The sequence below is a fragment of the Passer montanus genome, unplaced genomic scaffold, assembly GCF_014805655.1.
Source record: "Passer montanus isolate IOZ18808 unplaced genomic scaffold, ASM1480565v1 scaffold24, whole genome shotgun sequence".
NCBI lineage: Eukaryota > Metazoa > Chordata > Aves > Passeriformes > Passeridae > Passer > Passer montanus.
In genome coordinates, this window is record NW_024367037.1 from 6,910,504 (window position 1) to 6,929,321 (window position 18,818).

Below are 18,818 nucleotides of genomic sequence, written 5' to 3' on the forward strand. Positions count from 1 at the left end.
TTGAAGGAAGATGAACAGGTGGTGGTCAAGAAGATGCTGTGGAGCAGACATTGTGGCAAATCTGACTGTTGGAATGAAAGGAAAAATCTCCAGGAAGATTTACAACTGTTTGGATCTATGTTTGGAGGGATTGTACAGGCAAGCTGCCACTTGCTTAAAAAAATCTGAGTCATGATTTTCCATCTCCTCTGCAAGTATTTTTGACGCATCAAAGCCAATTGTGCTTCTCTTCCTATGCCTTAAATTAAAAGAAAAGAAGCAATACCCACAAAACCCACAACAGCCCTTGCCCAAATCCAACTCTCTCAAATTTAATTATATATCCTGCTGTGTTAATGGTCTTAGACCCTTTCTTTTTCCCCCATCTACCTGAACCAAACTTCACAGGCAGGGCCACACACAGAGAAATGTGCAGCAGCTACAGAGCATACTGGAGATATTCTGCCTAGGTTTTGCAACAGTTCCTCTGTATTGCTGTTAACTCTGAAATTACGACAAAGCTGAGTTAAGAGTCAAATTGGTATCATCTGGCCTAATCGCTTCCTAATTTTGCAGAGCATTCCAGGGGTTTTATATCCCATAATTTTCTTTAAGTATATTATGAGCAGCAACGTTTAAGGCAATGCCAAATTGTACAGTTTCGTTTTGGCGAGCAGTGCCTTCAAATGTGTTTGTATTGGTTTTGTATATGTATTCCTCTGGCCCTTTATTTTACCCACAATTTTTAGGTAAGTACTTACCATTCCTTCACCTTTTTCCAGGATCCAGACTGTAGCTGAAACAGCTCTCTCTGTGAGATGGAAGACGTCAGGATACTCTTGAAGCTGCAAGGGCAAAGAGGGGCTGTGGACCATGGGCGGCAAGTCCAATCCCAAGTCCCAGAAGGGGCTGTGCTGGGGATGAGAGCAGGGTGTGGCATCAGGATGGGGATCAGATGCATTAGTTGCAGCCTTACTTTCTAGAACTGGTCACACCAGTGTCACTTGCCCTCAGCTCTAGATAAAAGACAGACTTCATTCTCAAATAGTAAAAGCCCCAGTGAAGTCTTCACTACCCTTGGGTTAATGTAACATGGATGGAGGGTGAGAAAGGCGCTTAGAAAGGCTGTGATAACAGGAGCTACAGCTTCACCTGCAGATAAGTACATAGCGTTTTGTGGGGCTTTTTGCCTGCTGCTGGGCAGAGAATATGCCCACAGACCTCACAGTCCTTTCACCCCTGAGAAATACGTGGGTGAAAGGACTAATAGGTCACAAGTAGCTCTGCCACTGCATGGAATTCCTGTATACCATGTATAGAATGATTTAACAAAAAAATGTCACTGAAGAGGTACAGAGAAATGTGATGAAGAGTGAAATGCTGCCAGCAGCAGCCATTTTGCCCACATTTGCACTTCCACTTCATTAAGTGCCCTGCTGTGGATGCTTTCCTTCCGTAAGCTTGGGTTGCATTTGGAAGGACTGATACCTGGGAGACAGATCCCAAAGCATCTGCCCTAGAAGAGGGGTTTGTGTTTGGGGTTCACTACAAAGCTTTTTGTACCTGATGTGCAGTGGTGCGAAGCTGAGGGTGATGAAAAGGTACTGTGGAAGAGGATATTGGAATAATTTGCACATAGAGCTGCTGCTTCAACCAGTTGATGTTCGGGAGCCTTGTAGCATCAGTCCCCTAGATAACAACAAAGCCAAATAGTTTTAAAGAAAACATTGTAGCTGGAGAAAAAAAAGTTCACTGTGAACTTTCAGGCTTGTTTTTCCAGTACCTAACAATGTGCGCCTCAGTCTGAGAGATTTTGGACCTGATACCCTTTCCAGCCTAGTTTCTTAGTTACTTTGTTGATGCCTATTCTCTTGATTATGCTTGAAATTCCAATAACCTTGCTGGCATTTGCATCTGTAGCTGTGCAGATGTTTTATACCTCCCTTTTCTTTTCGGAAAAAAAAGTGATCTTGAAGCGTGACATAACTCTGAAGCATTTCTGCTGTGTGGAGGAATTTGTAATTTTACTGAGCTAGGGAATACCTAGCTTGTAGAGAGGGGTCTTTTGTTTGCTGTACTGTTACTGTTCTCAGACTCAGATTTCACTCATCTTAAAAGGTTAAGTTTCAAATGTAATCAACTAAAATTTTTGTACTTTTTTTCCACTCACTTTGGTGACATTTCAGATTCTTTCTGAAATGCAAAACCAGTGCAGTATCTCTGATGTTAATAACACTAATAATCTAAAATAATTCAGAAATCTCAACATGTGCAAGTCCAGAACTTTATTAAGTTTGATGTTCACCTGTTCACGTTTTTTGCTGTCTGGATTATAAGAGCTCTGTGGGTTTTGTTTTCATAAGCAGGAGGTGTCCTACTGGACAGTGCTGGAGAGATTAGTCAAATGGAGACTGGGAAGCGTTGGAAGTGGTGGACTTGGCTGGCCTGTCCTGCTTTTGTCCCCTGCAGTGTCCGCCAGTTATTCAGGGGGAAGGAAATGAACAGTGCAACGGGGCCCTTCAGCTGTTTGCACTCTCTGGTTTGGGAAGGATGATGCATTTGATAGCAAGGGTAAAAAGTAACTCGCAGCTGAAGTGAGAAATTGCAGAGGGTAAAGTTAGTGAAATTAAGGAGAAGGGACTTAGAAATAAATCAGTACGTTGATGTTGCAGGAATAAAGGGAAGCCTAAAAAAACCAGAAAACAAAACAAAACAAAAAAACCCCCAAAACAAAAAAACCCCAAACAAAAACAAACAAAAAACACACTCAAAACCAAAACAAACTAAAAAAAAAAAAAAAAGGGGGGGGAAAATTAGCTGAAAAATAGCATGGCCATAAAAACATGGAAGACACCAACCGTTAATCATATAACCATTGTGGCAACAGCAGTAGTACTGTTTGGTTGGGAAGTAAATGGTGAAAAAAATCTTAAATTTTGTTACTCTAGGGTGCTTGTTGTACTTTATGAATATTAACTTCAATTTGGAGCTCCCACTAACATCATGCTGCTGGTGGTCACTTCCTCCTCTCCCTCATACTGGAAGCACAAAAAGCAAAAACTCGCAGATTGAGATGGGCAATTTACTGGAAACAGAACTGAGATTAAAAAAACCAAAAGAAACAGAAACAATATTAGTAATAAGAGGTATAAGAGCTACAAACAAATACAGCACTTGTCTGGTTTCTAGGTTTCTCCCCTCTCCTAAGCAGTGAGTGTCCCTTTCCCCTCCACCCAGCAATGACCTGAGGTGGTATCAAATAACATTAGGGTCCTGGCCACGCCCCCTCACAATTTTTGCAAAAAAAATTAACCCTGTCCTGGCCAAAACCAGGACAGTGCCTAAATAAAGTTAAATTTCTTTTTGTCAGATAATTGTTTTTCCACTCTGTGCCCATTGCCCTGCCCCCCCAAGAGAACCAGAACAAAGCAGCAGTTCTTATCTCTCTACTTGTGACATCATGGGGTTTTCATGGTCATTGTCCTTCCCCAATAAATGCTTGATAGAAAGTAGAGTTCCCATCAGGATGCTTTGCTTGAAATTACTGGCTTTGAGTTTAAAAAGTCAGTGGGAAATAATTTTAGGGGCTATTAAAATTTAAATGGGGAGACAGTGCAAACTGTACCAAAGGGCTGCTACTTCTGGTTGGTAAGCCCCTGGCCTGGGTTTGTGTGCTAAGGGTGTATAGGGTTGCTAGAAATGTACAGCTGATTTTGTGGAACTATAAAACTAACTCCCCAACAAATAGCCACAACAAAAACAATAGGAAAAAATACTCTAAAATAATAAGGGAAAAGCAGTGTGGTATAAACCAGAAGCATCTTGCTTGTGACCAGATGAAGGCAGGACTTTCTCAGGGCACCTGGGACTTGCTTTCCATGTGCTCCTGGGCTGTGGTGTGGGACAGCATTACTCTCTTTCCCCCCTTGTCTAGCTGAAGGGAAACCTCAGTGGGACAGGGTGTGCTGTCTGACTGACAAACCATCTGTGTCAGCCAGCATCAAGAGCTATGCTGGGTTTGTGCCCTGCTAAAAACCTCAAACCTCAGCCAAAACCACTCACCGTCAATTCTAAAATTCGTTGGCGAGAAAGCAGGGATATTAGCTGATTGTGTGCTTTCTGCCCTCAGTATCACCTACCCCACCCAGTCTAGTCCTTGATCTTTCTCTGAATTGTTGAGGAGCTCATGTAGGAGCCCCTCAAAACATCTAACATGTAAAGCAAGAGGAGCTTTGCAGCTGAGCAGCTGTATCTCCTATCAAAACAGCATGACTTTATCTTCCCAGTGTCTCATTGTGGCCCTGTGCTGTAAGGAAACCTAAGAGGGTTTGTAGGAGTTGTCTCTCACCTCATGCCCACGCTGCCGCCACGTGGGATCCTCTGAGTGGCAAAACTGGGAAAGTGGTGGGCAGCATGGGGAAAACTTGACCCACGGGCAGCTAGAACAAGGGGCATGGCTCAGCTAAGACAAATCCTCCTCTGAAAAACAGACACTAGGTCTCTTTGAACAGATGAACTAGGCTCAGGGGATAAACCTGCTACTCAGGAGTGTCATGGGCTCACTGTTGAATGCTCCAAGAGTCCTTTCTTAAGCTAAGTGTGTCTGGAATTGATCTGAAAGGCAGGCTAGTATTTTGGCATGTGGCTGTGAAGCATTAACAGTGTGTGGATACTGGCTAATGCAGCATTTTGCTTTGCTGTGCTGAGAGAGCAAAGGGGAGGAGTAACTCATGCTTTCTGCCTCCCTGTGAAAAAGATGGATTTTTATGTGTTGATAGTCCATGTTTTTGTGCATGCAGGTTTTACAGTCCAAGTGGTGTTTTGCCTCTTCCCTTGATATTTATTCCTCAAGCTGAAAATACTTTTTATTATTTCTGTTAATCATGATTTTTTCTGTGTGCAAGTGTATCTGATTGTTGTTGATAGACTCCAGTGCTCAGGATGACATAATTCTTCTGGAGCTTGAACTCCTGGGGATGCTGTAGATGTTGGCCTGTCACCCTTCTGTCTTCCCTCAGCTATGTGGGGAAACATATTGTCTTTATTTTCTGGGGGGTGTATGTGTGTGTGTTACTTTTCTGTGGCAGTTCTCTGAACTTCTTCTGACTTACCTGTATTTGCAGAACTACACAGGTATTCTAGGGGCATGGACTGTTGTTGTTGAACCTTCCTTTAAGATAATAAAAGACCTGAATTTTCTGTGGCAAAACTGCTTTTTGCCTTTCTCTCCCCTGCTGGGTCCCGTTGCATTATGCTTACTGCGGGTTTTTGCATAGTGCCCATTATTATGGTGTGTATATATTTATATCGAATTTTTTTAATATATGTTTTTCATATATTTTCTGTATTCAAAACCCAGTGTGACCAGCATGGCCATTGTGTCTTCTTCAGAGGGACAGTTTTATTTTTGTTTCTATAATGTGTGCTTTTATCTCTGAAAGCTAAGCTGAAGAACTTCATCTAGTGCACTCATATTTAACTTGCTGTCTATTGTAACATCAGTTATTTTCAGCATTGCTTCTTTCCAGATTTTGCCTTCCCACTGCATGGATTTTTTTGGATCATTTCCCTTCACTTGTCTTAGCCTGCTTTTCTTCCCAAGAATGAATCTCATTTGATTATTTTCAGACCGCATTTCTATTCTCTCTGAGTCCCTGTGCATTATTTCCTTGTCCCCATTATTTTTGCAGCTCCTCCAAATGTGATATTTCCTGGAGATTTAAGTTAGCATGCTGTCTAGAATCTCTTCTGGAACATTAAAGAAAATACCAAGTGAAATAGGACCTAATACAGGTCTTTGCAATATTGCACCTTCTTCCCTTGTTATCCATTGCTTTTATCATGATTTATTTGCAGTCGGTTTTCAAATCAAGCCACAGTATTCATCTCAAAGTGCAAATCACTGTCAAATGTTTACTGAAAATCAAACACACCACATCTGCTCCTTTTCCTTAGACTCCTGGTGCTGTAACACTAGCCAGAAAAGGGGCCAATTTCTAGCCAGTTCTGCTCTTCTGAATAGAAATCACGATTTCATTGTCCTCAGCCTTGTAGCCTGTTTTACTTTATAGGAAGCCTCATGAATTAAAACAGCTGTGCAGCCCATTCTGAAATTCTGTTTTGTGGAGAAACAGTGCTGGGAAGAAAACAAGTGGAGTTTATGCATGTGAGGGGGAGAAAGAGAGAAGAGGGATATATATGTGTGTGGGCAGAAGGGGAGTTCCTTTTATCTGTGTGTGAGAGCAACTGGGTGAGGGCTTTAGGTGTATTTCTGAGGAACTGCTCAAATCCCTGAATGTTCTTGTGTTTCTAGACGGTGGTTTTCATATAGTTAAGTGTTTTGCCCTCTCCTGCTCTGCTTTCCCTGTGGCCTGTGATGCTGTTGATACTTGAAGCTGCAGCGAAACTGGTGGTGGCATCAGCAGCCACCTCCTAGCTAGACACCTGGGAAAATTCCTCTGCTTTAGCTGTTGTCCAGGTATCTGTGATACAGAAAAACTGTAACACTTCTCCTGTAGTAAAAGGACCTTTCTCACTCTAAAGTACAATAGATACAACAGCTGTTTGGGGTAAGAAACAAAGGAATTGAGACAAATATTAGGAGATGATGGAGACTACATGATAAAAGTGAGAGCATGCTTAGCCAAGAACTCTTTCAATGGGGAGTGTGAGTTATCGTCCCTGGAGATCAAGCAGAAGGCATCTCATTCATGGCTTTTTGCTTTGACCTGGCCATAATAAAATTTCAAAAGTTTCTGGTGACAGTAATGCCTGCACTGGGCTGGTTAGAACAATATTTTACACCAGTGATTTAAAAGGATTATTAGTACCCCTGTTCAGCTGGGGCAAGTAGCTGGGAACAGGCAGAAATAAATGTAATTTTTCTAAAAAGACCTTACCTATATTTTTGAGTATGCTTACCATCTTCTCATGCTCTTGCCTGCATCCCCTCTTCCACCTGGCTTTTGTTACCTGCTCACTGCCCAGCCTGGACCACCTGCCATGATGGGAAGGATGGCACAAGGGAGTCTGGGTGTTGAGATCCATAGTGTTGAATCCCTGGTGGAGGGCAGGATAGGACTAGGCAAGAGCATAGGCTGTGCTTTGTATTGAGAAGGAATTCTGAGCTGGCCTGCAGGTGAAAATTTTTTCTGTCCAAATCTTGGGAAGTAGGGTATGGATGTGAGTTTTTTTTATTTGTTTGGGTTTTTGTTTATTTCTTCATTTTGTTTGTATTTCTTTAAGTACAGCTCAAAAAAAGCAGTTAGCACAAGTACTGCTATTGAGCCTCCTGATTTGAGCTTTAAAATTATTCCTGGTATGTTCATTACTGTTCTTGTGAGGCATCGGAGGAATTGAATCTAGCAAGACACTATGAAAAGGTTTTAGAAGCTTATGGTTGTTTTGTAATAGCCTTACAAATTTTCATGTAATCCACTGACAGCATTGGGGCAACTGCAGGCCGATATACCTCAGAAATGTCTTCATCATTTTCCTGCTGTGTTACATTTTCCACCTGAAAAAATCCCTTTTTCATAGATGGATGCACTAGGAAATAGGGCAAAAAGGCCTACATCCACCTCAAAATTTGCAGTCCCAGGCTTTGTGGGGGGCACATGGGACTGTGGGCTGTCTCTCTGCTTTCTCCTCCTCCTCCCCTCCCCTGGTACAGACCTAAAATGAACAGTCCAGAGTAAAGACCAAGCCCAGATCTGAGATGTGCCACTTCCCACCGTCTGACCTTGTCCTCCTTGCTGAAACAGTGTGGTACATAGATTTTGCCAAGCATGAAAGTATGCAGGAATGTCTGTGGTACTCAGAGCAACCTGGGAATTGCAGATACCATACTGCTGATGCCCCACTTCATCACAGCTGCAGAGGTGGACCAAGAAGCCTCCCAGCTGTGTAGTCCCTGGAATGGGGCTGGCAGTGGTCTCCCACCTCCCAGTACAGCCCAGTACAGCCAGAAGGTCGGTTCTCTCTCCACTGAGTACTGCTGCAACCAAAGGATTTGTTTTTACTTTGCTTTATTATTCACTACAGTGATCAAAGCAGCCACTCCTTGTGATCCTAAAGAGAAGCCTTAAAATTTTATTTAAGAGCACAAGTATTTTGGGCTTTGACAGATACGCTTTGAAAACAACACAGATGTGCAGTGTCAGATTTCACTGCTGCATGCAGTGTCTTTGTTTCAAACTGTAAATTTGGCTAGTAGTGCTGGGCATGTGCTTTCCCAAAACCTTGTTGCCTGCAACACGGGAAAAACAAGTTTCTGGGTCGTGGGGATTTTTTCCCCCTTGGAGAGTTTGAAAGGAAAATGATCTTAGCAGAGTGAGCATTCAGCCCTGCGAGGCTGCAAACCTATGGGTTATTTTTAACCTAATTACCTCGAATTAAACAAAAGCTTAGGAATGTTTTTGCTTGAATTGAAGGTGAGGCTAAGTATGTGCAGAGCAGCTCCAGCCAACAGCGTGGTGGCTCTTCCATGGCAGAATAATGCCCGTGGCAGTGCCCTGCGCTAACGAACGGCGCTCGCTTCTCTGGAGAGCTGGCTTTTCTGAGCTGATGTGAGAGGATATGCAGCTCTAGAGCAGTTCACTCCTTTCCCCTTCTCACCCCTCCTATGGATGCGGTGATCACTTCGCACTGGTGACATTTTAGATGGAGCATGGTCTCCTTACACTTGCCTGGCAGTGGCTCATTAACTGCGTGTTAATTGAAACTGAAAGTTTGTCAGATGATTCAATTCAGTTACATGCTAAATGGATTCAATGCAGTAAGCATTACTGCTGTGATGAAAATCTCTCTGGAATTGATCTGTGAACTGATTTAAAGGGATTCATTGGCTTCATCAGTGGCTCTGAGAGGTCAGCATCGGGAGAACAGGCAGATGTAGCCACGCTCCCAGCAAAACAATTCCTACTCTTCTCTTTCACCCTAAACTGTTTTAATTACTGGCCAGTATGCTCCCTTTCCAGGACATATGTTAGGTGGATAAATTTACTCTGGAGAGCTGAGAAGTGAAAAAGAAAATGAGGAAAATTAAAAGTGTGTTTTGAATTCTGTAATCTAAATGGCTGAAATGTTGGATTCTTATCTTCCTGTGGATTGAGCAGTCACAAAGTTTTCCTAAAGTTTGATTCAAACATAAATGTATGTTATAAAGAAAAAAAAAACCAAACTAAAGAAACCAGAAGAAAAATATCTGCTTCAAACTAAAGGAAAGAAAATTCAAAATTTACACCCTCTATAACTCATCTTTTATACTTAGCCACTGCAAAAGTCCCCCTTAAGTGGACAATTTATTCTGTATGCTGTACCTGCTTATACGGTTGGTTTCCGTGTGGAGCCAATTTTTATTGCTGAGTTATAAACCCTTTGAAAATAGGGGCTTGTAATGGAAGCACTGACAGACCTTTAACTAGGTCAGTTTTATCTGGCTCCATTATCTTTGCTTTTGTTAAAGCATTAAATGGTTGCAGATTTGTTTATTTTTCTCGCAGTCCCAGAATTTTAACATGGGTATGTTATTGAATTGTTTTTTCTTCAAAATGTCATGAACACACAGTACTAGAGAGTTTATCCAGACTACGCAGTCATATTTAAAAGTAAATTGAACTGTTGTGTCTTATTTCAAGATTTTCTTGCTCATACAGTACATTTGGTCTGTAGCACATCATTACCATAGTAATACCAAAGTTTGTCCTCTTCTAATCTTGAATTCTTTGTCTTTTGGGTTTCTTTCTGTGTAAAATGACAATGTTGTTTTTTTGTTTTGTTTCTCCCATTCAGATGGAAAGCCATACCACTGCAACTTCCCCGAAGAGGAGACCCCAATGATAACATCTCAGTTGGATGAACTCTCAAAGCTGGGAGGCCGCAACACCAGAGGGAATGAGTCCAGGGAATCTAAACCAGAGATTCCTGCTCTGGTGCCAGCACTGCAGAGTGTCATAAAGGAACCCTTTTCAAAATACCAAGGTTCTGCAGACATAAAGATGCCAGTATTTCATCAAAGCCAAGGGCTTCCTTGCTCCAGTCACATTTCTAGCTTTGCTTCGGGTATGGGCCAGACATCTTTAGACATGGTCATGGACTTGAAAACGTCACTTGAAGTGCAGGCTAGTCGTGCTAGAGAAAATTTGCTAGACTTGCACAGGGAGCATCCTCTGATAGAAAAAGGTGCTGAAGCTCTAGAGGTAGCTCCACTCGATTTGAGTGAAAAATCAACAAGGGATAATTCATGCAATAAATATCTAAATACATCCTTGCAGGCTACTTTAATTGTCTACCCATGTCCTTTCTGCAGTCACAAGACTTACTACCCTGAAGTTCTGTGGATGCACAAAAGAATTTTGCACAAAATCAGCTGTAACTCGATGGTACCCCCGTGGGTTCAACAAAACGGATTCAAGAGTATTAAAACCAACCTGGTTTTTCTGGCGAGGAGTGGGCGCACTGGCCCCCCTCCTGTTCTCGGTGGTAAGGAATGCCAGCCTTTGCCCATTGCCAGATTTACACGTACTCAAGTGCCAAGTGCGTTGCCAGGTTCCAAACCCAGCTCCCTTTCTGCCGGGATGGCTGCAAAGTCCGGGAGTACGCATCCGTCAAAGGACAGTCACACGCTCGGCCACTGTGGTTCACGTGTGTCAGGTCTGGATGGGTACAGACAGCCCAAACTAAACCATTCCCAGGAGCAGTACAGCGTAGCAGCACAACAAAAAAGCAAATACGAAGCAAATTCCAAACTTCCACAAATGGGAACCTACGGCAGAAGCATCACACCTACTCAAACAGTCATATCCAGGCCTAGCACGCAGCCCAGCAACAGTAAGCAAGTGGAAAAGTATGTGGCTCCCCAAGGAAGTACTGGTTTTGCCTCTCCAGGTAAGCACTGTGCAGCCGACTCCGTGAAGGCCAAATACACCCCCCCGCTGCAGTACCATCCTCTGTGTAAGAGTGAGCAGTACCCTAAACATGAAGAGCCGTCGGTGCCTCAGAGGGAGCCTCACGTGAAGGCTGGAAATGAGATGAGGACATTGGCAAACTGCACAGCGGTAGCACGAGCCAGTCCAGTGCTGCAGCCTCAGCCTGGTGCCGTGGGAGTTCCTCCGGCTTTACACTCCAGCAAACAGGATCTGGGATCAGATGGGCATGAGAAACATTTGGACATTTTAAATATCTTTAAAACATACATTCCAAAGGACCTTGCTTCACTGTACCAAACCTGTGGTGCCAACAGCCCTGTCCTAGATCACACAGGTAAGATTTTAACAAGCCCTTCCATTGACGAGGACATGCAAACATTGATTGTTTGTTCCATCTTTGTTTAGATCCATGACATGCTGTTTCCCAGTTTTTTCCTTCTCTGCCTTTAACACTTAGGATTACAAGTTCACTGTTTTTATCATTGCTGGATAGGCTTGAATAGGTTTGTTTACTGCTCTGTTAACATTGCAGCATCCCCCCTCATGCACTGTGTGACATTTCTGTCGCAGGTTAAATGTATCTGGTTCCACCTGGAGTACTGCTGTTCTTTTGTCCTCTTGCTTAAAGCAGGCTAGATTTACACAGATGTGCTGTCACACGAAGATCCCCCTGATATGCTGGTGCTGGCAGACATCATCATCTTTTTGCTTCAGGCAAAATAAACATCCTCTGGGGCTTATCTGTGATGTTATTTTGGAGGTTTTGTTCAATTTTGTCTGCAAACAAGTCTTCCAACAACACAGAGGGATAATCGCTTGTCAGTGTCCTTTGTCTTTCTTGACAAAAGTCTTAAGATCTTCCTTGTCCATATCAAAGGCTACTGGGTATTTTCCAAATGAGTATTTTGATCTGTTTTTATGCTTATAATTAAAAAGAGGTAGAGCTGAACATGTGCCTGCTAATTCACATAAGCAGAAAAATCAGTTGTGCAAATAGCCAGTTTAAAAGTTTGCGGACTAAAAAAGTTCAACGGCCATATAAATAAAAATACACCTACATATTTGCATTTGAAACCATACTTTTCTGATGATCTGCCAGAATTGGTTTGTCTCAGTGGAAACTGAAAATCACCCTGATTGTTTACCCATGAGATGTGCATGTGTCTGTAGGAGAGGAGAATCGGAGTCGTAGTCTCACCTCTTACCACTTGTAAACTCTGCTATTTTTTATACCCTTCTTTCTTGGTAGAAGTCGTGCAAATCTACTCCACATGAAAAGAGCACACATTCCGAGCCGGTGTTCCAGTGTCCTCACTTGACATAATACACTCTGTTTTGTCAAAAGCCCCTGTGAAATGGAGCTTTTGCAAGTGGTACAAAATCCAGGACCCTTGGAAGCTGGTAGTCTTAAGTCTTGGGACTGTGGTCTAGTGCCCAGAAGGTGTGTGCAAGTTGAGGCAAGGAAGGAGCCCAGAGTGTTAAGTCAGGTCTTGGTGGAAGGGCCTTTTGGAGGAGTTTTGGAAGAGACAGGAGGGTGGACTCTGTCTTGACACAGTCCATGAGTGAGTTGCACCCTTCAGCCACCTCCATTGTCAGTTCTGCTCAGTCCCTTCAAAGGTGGTGCTGCGGAGGGGCCTGTTATTTATTGAGATAATTTCTCAGGAGCTTAGGGCCCACATGATGATTGCAACCAACATCATGTTGGTTTTGTTAGGGAAGCAGAGGAAGACATGCTTAGTGTCTGAAACTACAGCTTCAGTGTTCCTTAGGGATTTTTGTCCAGTTGGCTTTGTTTTTGCCGTCCCAGTGGATTGTTTGTCTGAAGTTTATCCCTGCCCACTTCCCGCTCTAAGTACCAGTTAATTGTACCACCCCCAACTTGGGGTACCTTTGCGTGGGTGCCCTCCTTGATGTTATTTAATAGTACATTGTGTCAGCCTGCTCAGAGAAATCTTACTGATCCAGTGAGCTCCCAGCCACGTTAGGAGGGATAAGAGAAAAACAGTAAAAGCTAGGAAATAGAGGATGACTAAGTGAAGTCAGGGACCAGAAAATTCATGATGACTTTTGGAACAGAGTAAAATAGGGGCAGGGTTTCTTAAGAGGTCTCTGTTTACCTGCCTTTTAAAAGAGGGATTTTATTGCCAAAATGTTTTTGCTGGGCAGTGATTTCTAGAGACGCTTTAACTGGAAGTTATTTAGTGCCCATCTCTGCTTTGAAACCTCTTCTTTCATTCCAAGTGTTTTACAGCAATCAAGTTTTCAGAATTTGAAACCTCCTTTTTTTTTAATGTAGCTTGTCTTCGTTTTATATACAACTTCCAGGTTGCTGATGTTTCTCCAAACCAATTGGCATGACGGCTGTTTTTCATAGCACTCAAATAAAAAGCTGCTTCAGGCAAAAGGAGCAAGATCCTACCAACTGCAGACAGAGGAGGGTAATTGAACTTCATCTGAAATAACATATGGCTCTAGATAGGCTGAGTCCTCTGAGTCAGTATGCATCATCCTATTTAGCTTTAATACTGTAATGTGAATATGGCAATTATGACATAAAGGACATCCAAAAATCTGGATTTTATGTATACTGTTTGTCATGGTTTTTTTTCCCTCAGTTGAATATTCCCAGTAGACTTTCCTTGGGGTTTTTGGTATATGATGTCATCTTGGATCATACTAGATTATTTTAGTGTGTGGTAGTACAGTGTTCAACTTCCTTTTGAGTGGCTGCATTTGTTTTTGGGATCCTTTCTTTGATGTTTGTGTTTGTTCCAGTGTGTCCTTGGAAGAGAGTTGTTGTGTGTACTGCTGTGATACAGCTGCAAACATGAAGCTTGCTGTGCTAGGTTAGGTTTGTTTCACACTTCCTAATCTTCTGAAATGCCTGTGGAGAGAATCTTACTGTTACATTTATTAGAGGTTATTTATTTTATTCATGCCATTTATATATTAGGAAAGGGTGGGCTATGGCAGCAGATGCACTCTTTCTTCAGGGCTCCTTTGAGACCAGCTTTGAGCATGGATTTCACAGGAGCTCCCATTCACACAGTGGTGTTCCTTTACCTGAATTATGGAACACCTGTTGTCATCCACCCCTTTTTGCTCACCTAGAGGATAACCTGAGTGATGACTCGCAGGGGTATTGCCTTGTGGCAGCCACGCCCATGGCTCAAAGCTCTGAAGTCAAAAGCTGAGCTCAGCTCAGCTGAGCTGAGCTCTGAGCTCAAAAGCCTTCTGGTGCTCCCTGGGAAATGCAACAATGGCAAATAGACCTGGAAGCAATCCATTTATTCCACTTGAATAACTCCCATAAAGTGAGTGCTAGGGAGGCGTTAGGTGGAAGTCTTAACCCACTCATCCTTGGTGTTTATACATTGGTTTACAAACAGCATGCTTAACCTTCCCTCATGGGTAGGAGAGGTGCTTCCTTTTGAAGGCTGCTGGATCAGATTGCTGAGATAAGTGTATTCCCCTTCAGCAGAAGGAAATGTGGGTTACAGAGGGATTAAATATCTTTCCAGAGGTGTCAGAACCAGGACCTGAGGAACCCAGCTCTCCTGGGCCTAACAAAGCTGCTCTGCCAGTCCCTGCCTGTCCAGCAGTCAGCATGGCACTCCTGCAAAGGCCACAGCTGGTTCTTCCACACACTTCCCTCAGCTTTGCTTTCCAGCTTGCAGCTACAGTTCTGGGCGGTGAGGGGAGAAATGCTCGTAACAGCTCAGAAATCCTGCTTTAATCCTGCCTTCCTTACAATGCAAACCCACCCCATTACAGTTCAGTAAGGTTCTCATTGATGTTTAGAATACTTAACGTGATTTTAAAATTTCTTTTTTGGTAGGTTTTTTTTTCCCCGAGTTTTTGTTTGTTTGTTTGTTTGTTTGGGGGTTTTTTGTGTGTGTGTACCTGATCTGGATTTTCCCCCAAATCATGATCTTGTATTTGACGGTCAGAAACTTAATTTCGTGAGTGAGTATTCAGGTACATTATGCAGACTTTACTGCCATCTGCAGGAGGTGCTATTATAAAAGGAGATAACAATCTGTGAGTGGGGTGTTTGTTTGGAGTTTTTTTTGCAGCAAGACATTTCTTTGCAGTATATGGTCTGGTGAAAAGCATCCCAGGATGCTTGGTGTCATAGCAGCAGAGTAAATGACAGCTAGCTGTCTTCTTCTCCATTCATTTTCAGAAGCAGCATCCATATTTTGGATTAATCTTGTGGCATCCTGCTGTTGATTTTTCAGTTGTGTGGAGGTTTTTTGTTGCCACTTTTTTGGTCACAGTTTTTTTATTCTTAAATGCTGTAAGTGGGGGGAGTATGAAAGAAAAGCTGAAACTTCACTTCTGTTGACATCCCTCTCAGAATTTCTTTAAAAGCCAAAGTATTCCAGTGCCAAATGGAAACATCATCTCTTTTCTTCCAAAGAGGGTGTTTTACCAAAATAGAAAAGATGATGTTCAAACATTTTTTTAAATAATAAAAAAGCCCAATAAAAGTCAAATGTGTCTTTTTTGATCAGCAGCAAAAAGACAAAGACCAGCCCTTTAAGTCAGATGCTGTAAACTGACCTTTGGAGAAAAAGGAGAGGTTTGAGCGGTTTTCCACAAATGCTAATGGCCTAGAAAACATGTTTACCCAGGGCTGGGGGAAGGCTGCTGTGCTGCTACCAGCTCAAAATGTCCGGAATGACACTTTCATTCACAGATGTCTTTCGTCTGTGCCTCAGAGGTCCGGGGTCAGAGCAGCACCGGCAGGCAGGTAGGCAGGGGCGAAAGGTTTGATCAGTCTGCGATGGCTCCGCTCGCTCTGCATTTGTCTCTGAGGTATTGCCGCCTGGGGGGGACAGTCGGGCTCTGGTCCTACTCACTTCCTATTATCCATGTGACTTGTCTCCGCCACGCTGGAGTCACTTTGATTTGCCTGATGTACTGCTTGACAAAGCTGGGTGATGGCTGAGAAGTGGATCCAGCTGCTCTGAAAAGCGCACACCTGACATGCCAGTCCTGGTGCGGGCACATCATGGGGAGCATTTTTTAATTCAATGTAATTTATGCATTCTTGCAGTCCTGTGTGTGCCTGGCCTGTCAGCCAGTGCCTAGATGAAGGCTGACAGTTGTCATCCAGGGCCTGAAGGTAGCCTCATATAATGACACATTAGACATACTAATGATGTTTTCTTCTGGCATAATGTTTTCTTCTCAACTTTCCTCTCTCCTCTCCCCCCCCCCTCCCCCCCCCTCTCCTTTCCTCTCTCCTGACTACAGGGATGCTCAGGACACAAACACGCCAAGGAGACTGTGTCTGCAGAGAATGTGGAAAATGCTTTACCCAACCCAGCCACCTCAGGACCCATCAGAGGTCCCACACAGGTATCTTTTCATGCTCGCTATTGCTTTCTCCCTTTCCCACTTGACTGCTTTCAGATTCAGCTAACAAAATGCCAAGAATTACATTTCATGTACCATGTTAACCTAAGTAATTCTGGTACCTAAATCTAATAGACATGTTTTTTATTTTTATGACTATTGCTCTTGTTCTCCAAATATTGCTTACCTGATCCCTGCCCGAACTCCATAAAATTGCAATGCATTTAAGATAAGTCTGTTTGCAAATGTTTTATTTTAATTAGAGAGTAGGATACTCAGAAATGAATATGCTAATGAATTCTGTTGCCACCAGCACAAATTGAAATCAAAGTACCCCTTTCAGCACAACATAAGGCTTTGTTTTGCCTCATCGTTGCTGTTGACAGGAACATTTTTGTGGGAAACGAGATTTTCCCTCAGACTGGTCAGCCCTAAAATGGGAAATCCCTACCAGCCTTTTTTACCTTGACACGGTCTGTGGTTGAGGCTGGAGGATGCTGAAGCCACCAGTGGCGTGAGCCCTCCTGAGCATTGCATGAGACAGTGAGAGTAGCAGGTTCCTCCTCAAAAGTGTGAATGATGCATACATAAGCCAGTCTGATGCAAAATGACAGAAGCCAAATGGTAAGTAATGCAAGAAGAGGGTCCCTTTACGCGTACACTGATAATTAATGTTGTCAGTGATTGCTTTCTTCAGCGCTGAAGTCTGAATTAAAAAGGGCAGTGGCCCTAGGCTGCCATTAGCACACTCTCTTACAGTAAGTGTTATGGTAAATTGGTATTTTCCGGCCACAGGCTAGTAGCTGGTGTCTTTTTTTGAACGTGGTTAATCTGTAATGGTCTCAAATAATGTACACACACTAACGAAGCTTGAATGTTCATCTGTTAACAAGCCCCCTTGTTCCCACAGTGGTATTTGAGTCTAATGGACTCCGAGGTACTGAAGTTCACACCACCTCCGCAGATGCCCCAAAACAAGTATGTTTTACAATTAATTGGGTGTTTGGATTTTAATGTGGTAGCTGGGAAAAAATTGCACAGTGATACTCATCACTAAAGCACTGACTGTTTTATAACATGTATAAATAATAATAGTATTGCTTAATTTTTAGCTCTTAAATTTTTAAAGCATTTTATCAGAATCTGATATGTAGAGAGTCAGTTAATTTTAAAGCAGGTAGTTAGTGTTTAAATAAACATGTTACCGTCTTACTTGGGAACTGGGTGGGATGGGTAACTCTGTAATGTGCACTGACGTGTAATAGTGAGATAGTACATAAAGAATTCCTGGAAATTTGCTTTTACAGTTAACATGTTTTCTGCTGCAACAAGACAACTAACATTTAGTCTATATTTTTCTGAAGAGTATTTGCACCCTGATACCCAGTATCTGACTTTGAAAAGCTCTCATCCACAGTTTCCATGGACTCTATTAGTGTGCTTTCCTGTTTCTAGTATACAGTTTCCTGTCTTAACAAACACTTCTCAGAGCTCTGAATTATACATGGCAAAGCCATTACATAGAAAATCATTAAACTGAATTTGTTTTGTGTATCTTACATCGTTGGAGAATAGTGTCATAGCCTGGACCTTCCCATTCAATTGGCAGCTTGGCAGGTTTGTTTCAGAGCACACCTTCTCATGGGCACTTCTCTTCCATTGTGAAACTGCCTCCAGCATCACTCACTTTTCCTTTCATCCTCATTCTTAGTGTAATTTTCACTGCAGTAGCCCCTGTCCTACTGTCTCTTACTAAACTGTTGCAGAGGTTTTTAGCCATGATCAGAGAATGCATCTCCATGCTACCCCCAACATGATGAAGTTTAGGAATTGGTTTCTACTTGCTCAATAAACATTCTCCCTGGGCACTACTGCATTGCCTAGTTCATCTGGTGCACCCTTCATGAAGACCCTTGGCACTTTCTCTGTGCCCTTGCATCTTTCTGGCCCAAAGGCTGCGTGGAGAACCCAACCTCTGTCACAGGAGCATCTGAATTGACACCGAGCCAGAGGAGTGGCCAACAATTCTCATAAAGTTTTCAAGATGGCATTGCACTTGAGTTGTTTTGGGCAATGTTTGCTATGCTTTTGTGGGACGGTAGCTGTAAAGTTAGGTTGCAGTGTCCGCCTTATGATGCTTATCTGATAAAACTGTGCAAGGACACATCTCTGAGTAACAGAGACACACATTCAGTCAATGTAACAGTGAAAAAACATGGCAGCTCTGCCAACTTGCTCAGCTAGTCTTTGGTTCTCATCAGTTTAGTAACATACATTCAGTAAACCTAAGCATCTTGTAAAAACGCTCTTTCATCTTTTCATGCTCATGGTTTTCTCCCATGTTTAGTTGAGGTCACATTCTGAAGGCACCTGGGCTTTCTTCTAGAAGACAATATAAGGTCAAAGTTGGAAATACATTTCCAGAAAATTCTGGAATGGCCATATATATCCAAAAAGAAATGTGGCAGCTTGGACCACATCTGGATTACCGCACAATTACCGGTTGTATTACCGCACAATAAATTGACTCATACTTGTGTTTTTGTA

The 18,818-nt window shown here is 42.7% G+C and overlaps 1 protein-coding gene across 5 annotated transcripts in view; it reads left to right on the top strand.

Moving 5' to 3' along the window:
• The window catches only part of ZNF516 (zinc finger protein 516), a 102,539-nt gene that overhangs the window by 75,835 nt on the left and 7,886 nt on the right, over positions 1-18,818 (top strand). For all 5 annotated transcript variants that reach the window (XM_039711108.1, XM_039711104.1, XM_039711105.1 and 2 more), the window contains exons 3-5: positions 9,772-11,241; positions 16,170-16,274; positions 17,182-17,249. In XM_039711108.1, coding sequence (XP_039567042.1) covers positions 9,772-11,241; positions 16,170-16,274; positions 17,182-17,249 — 1,643 coding nt within the window. The remainder of the gene's footprint in view (positions 1-9,771; positions 11,242-16,169; positions 16,275-17,181; positions 17,250-18,818) is intronic.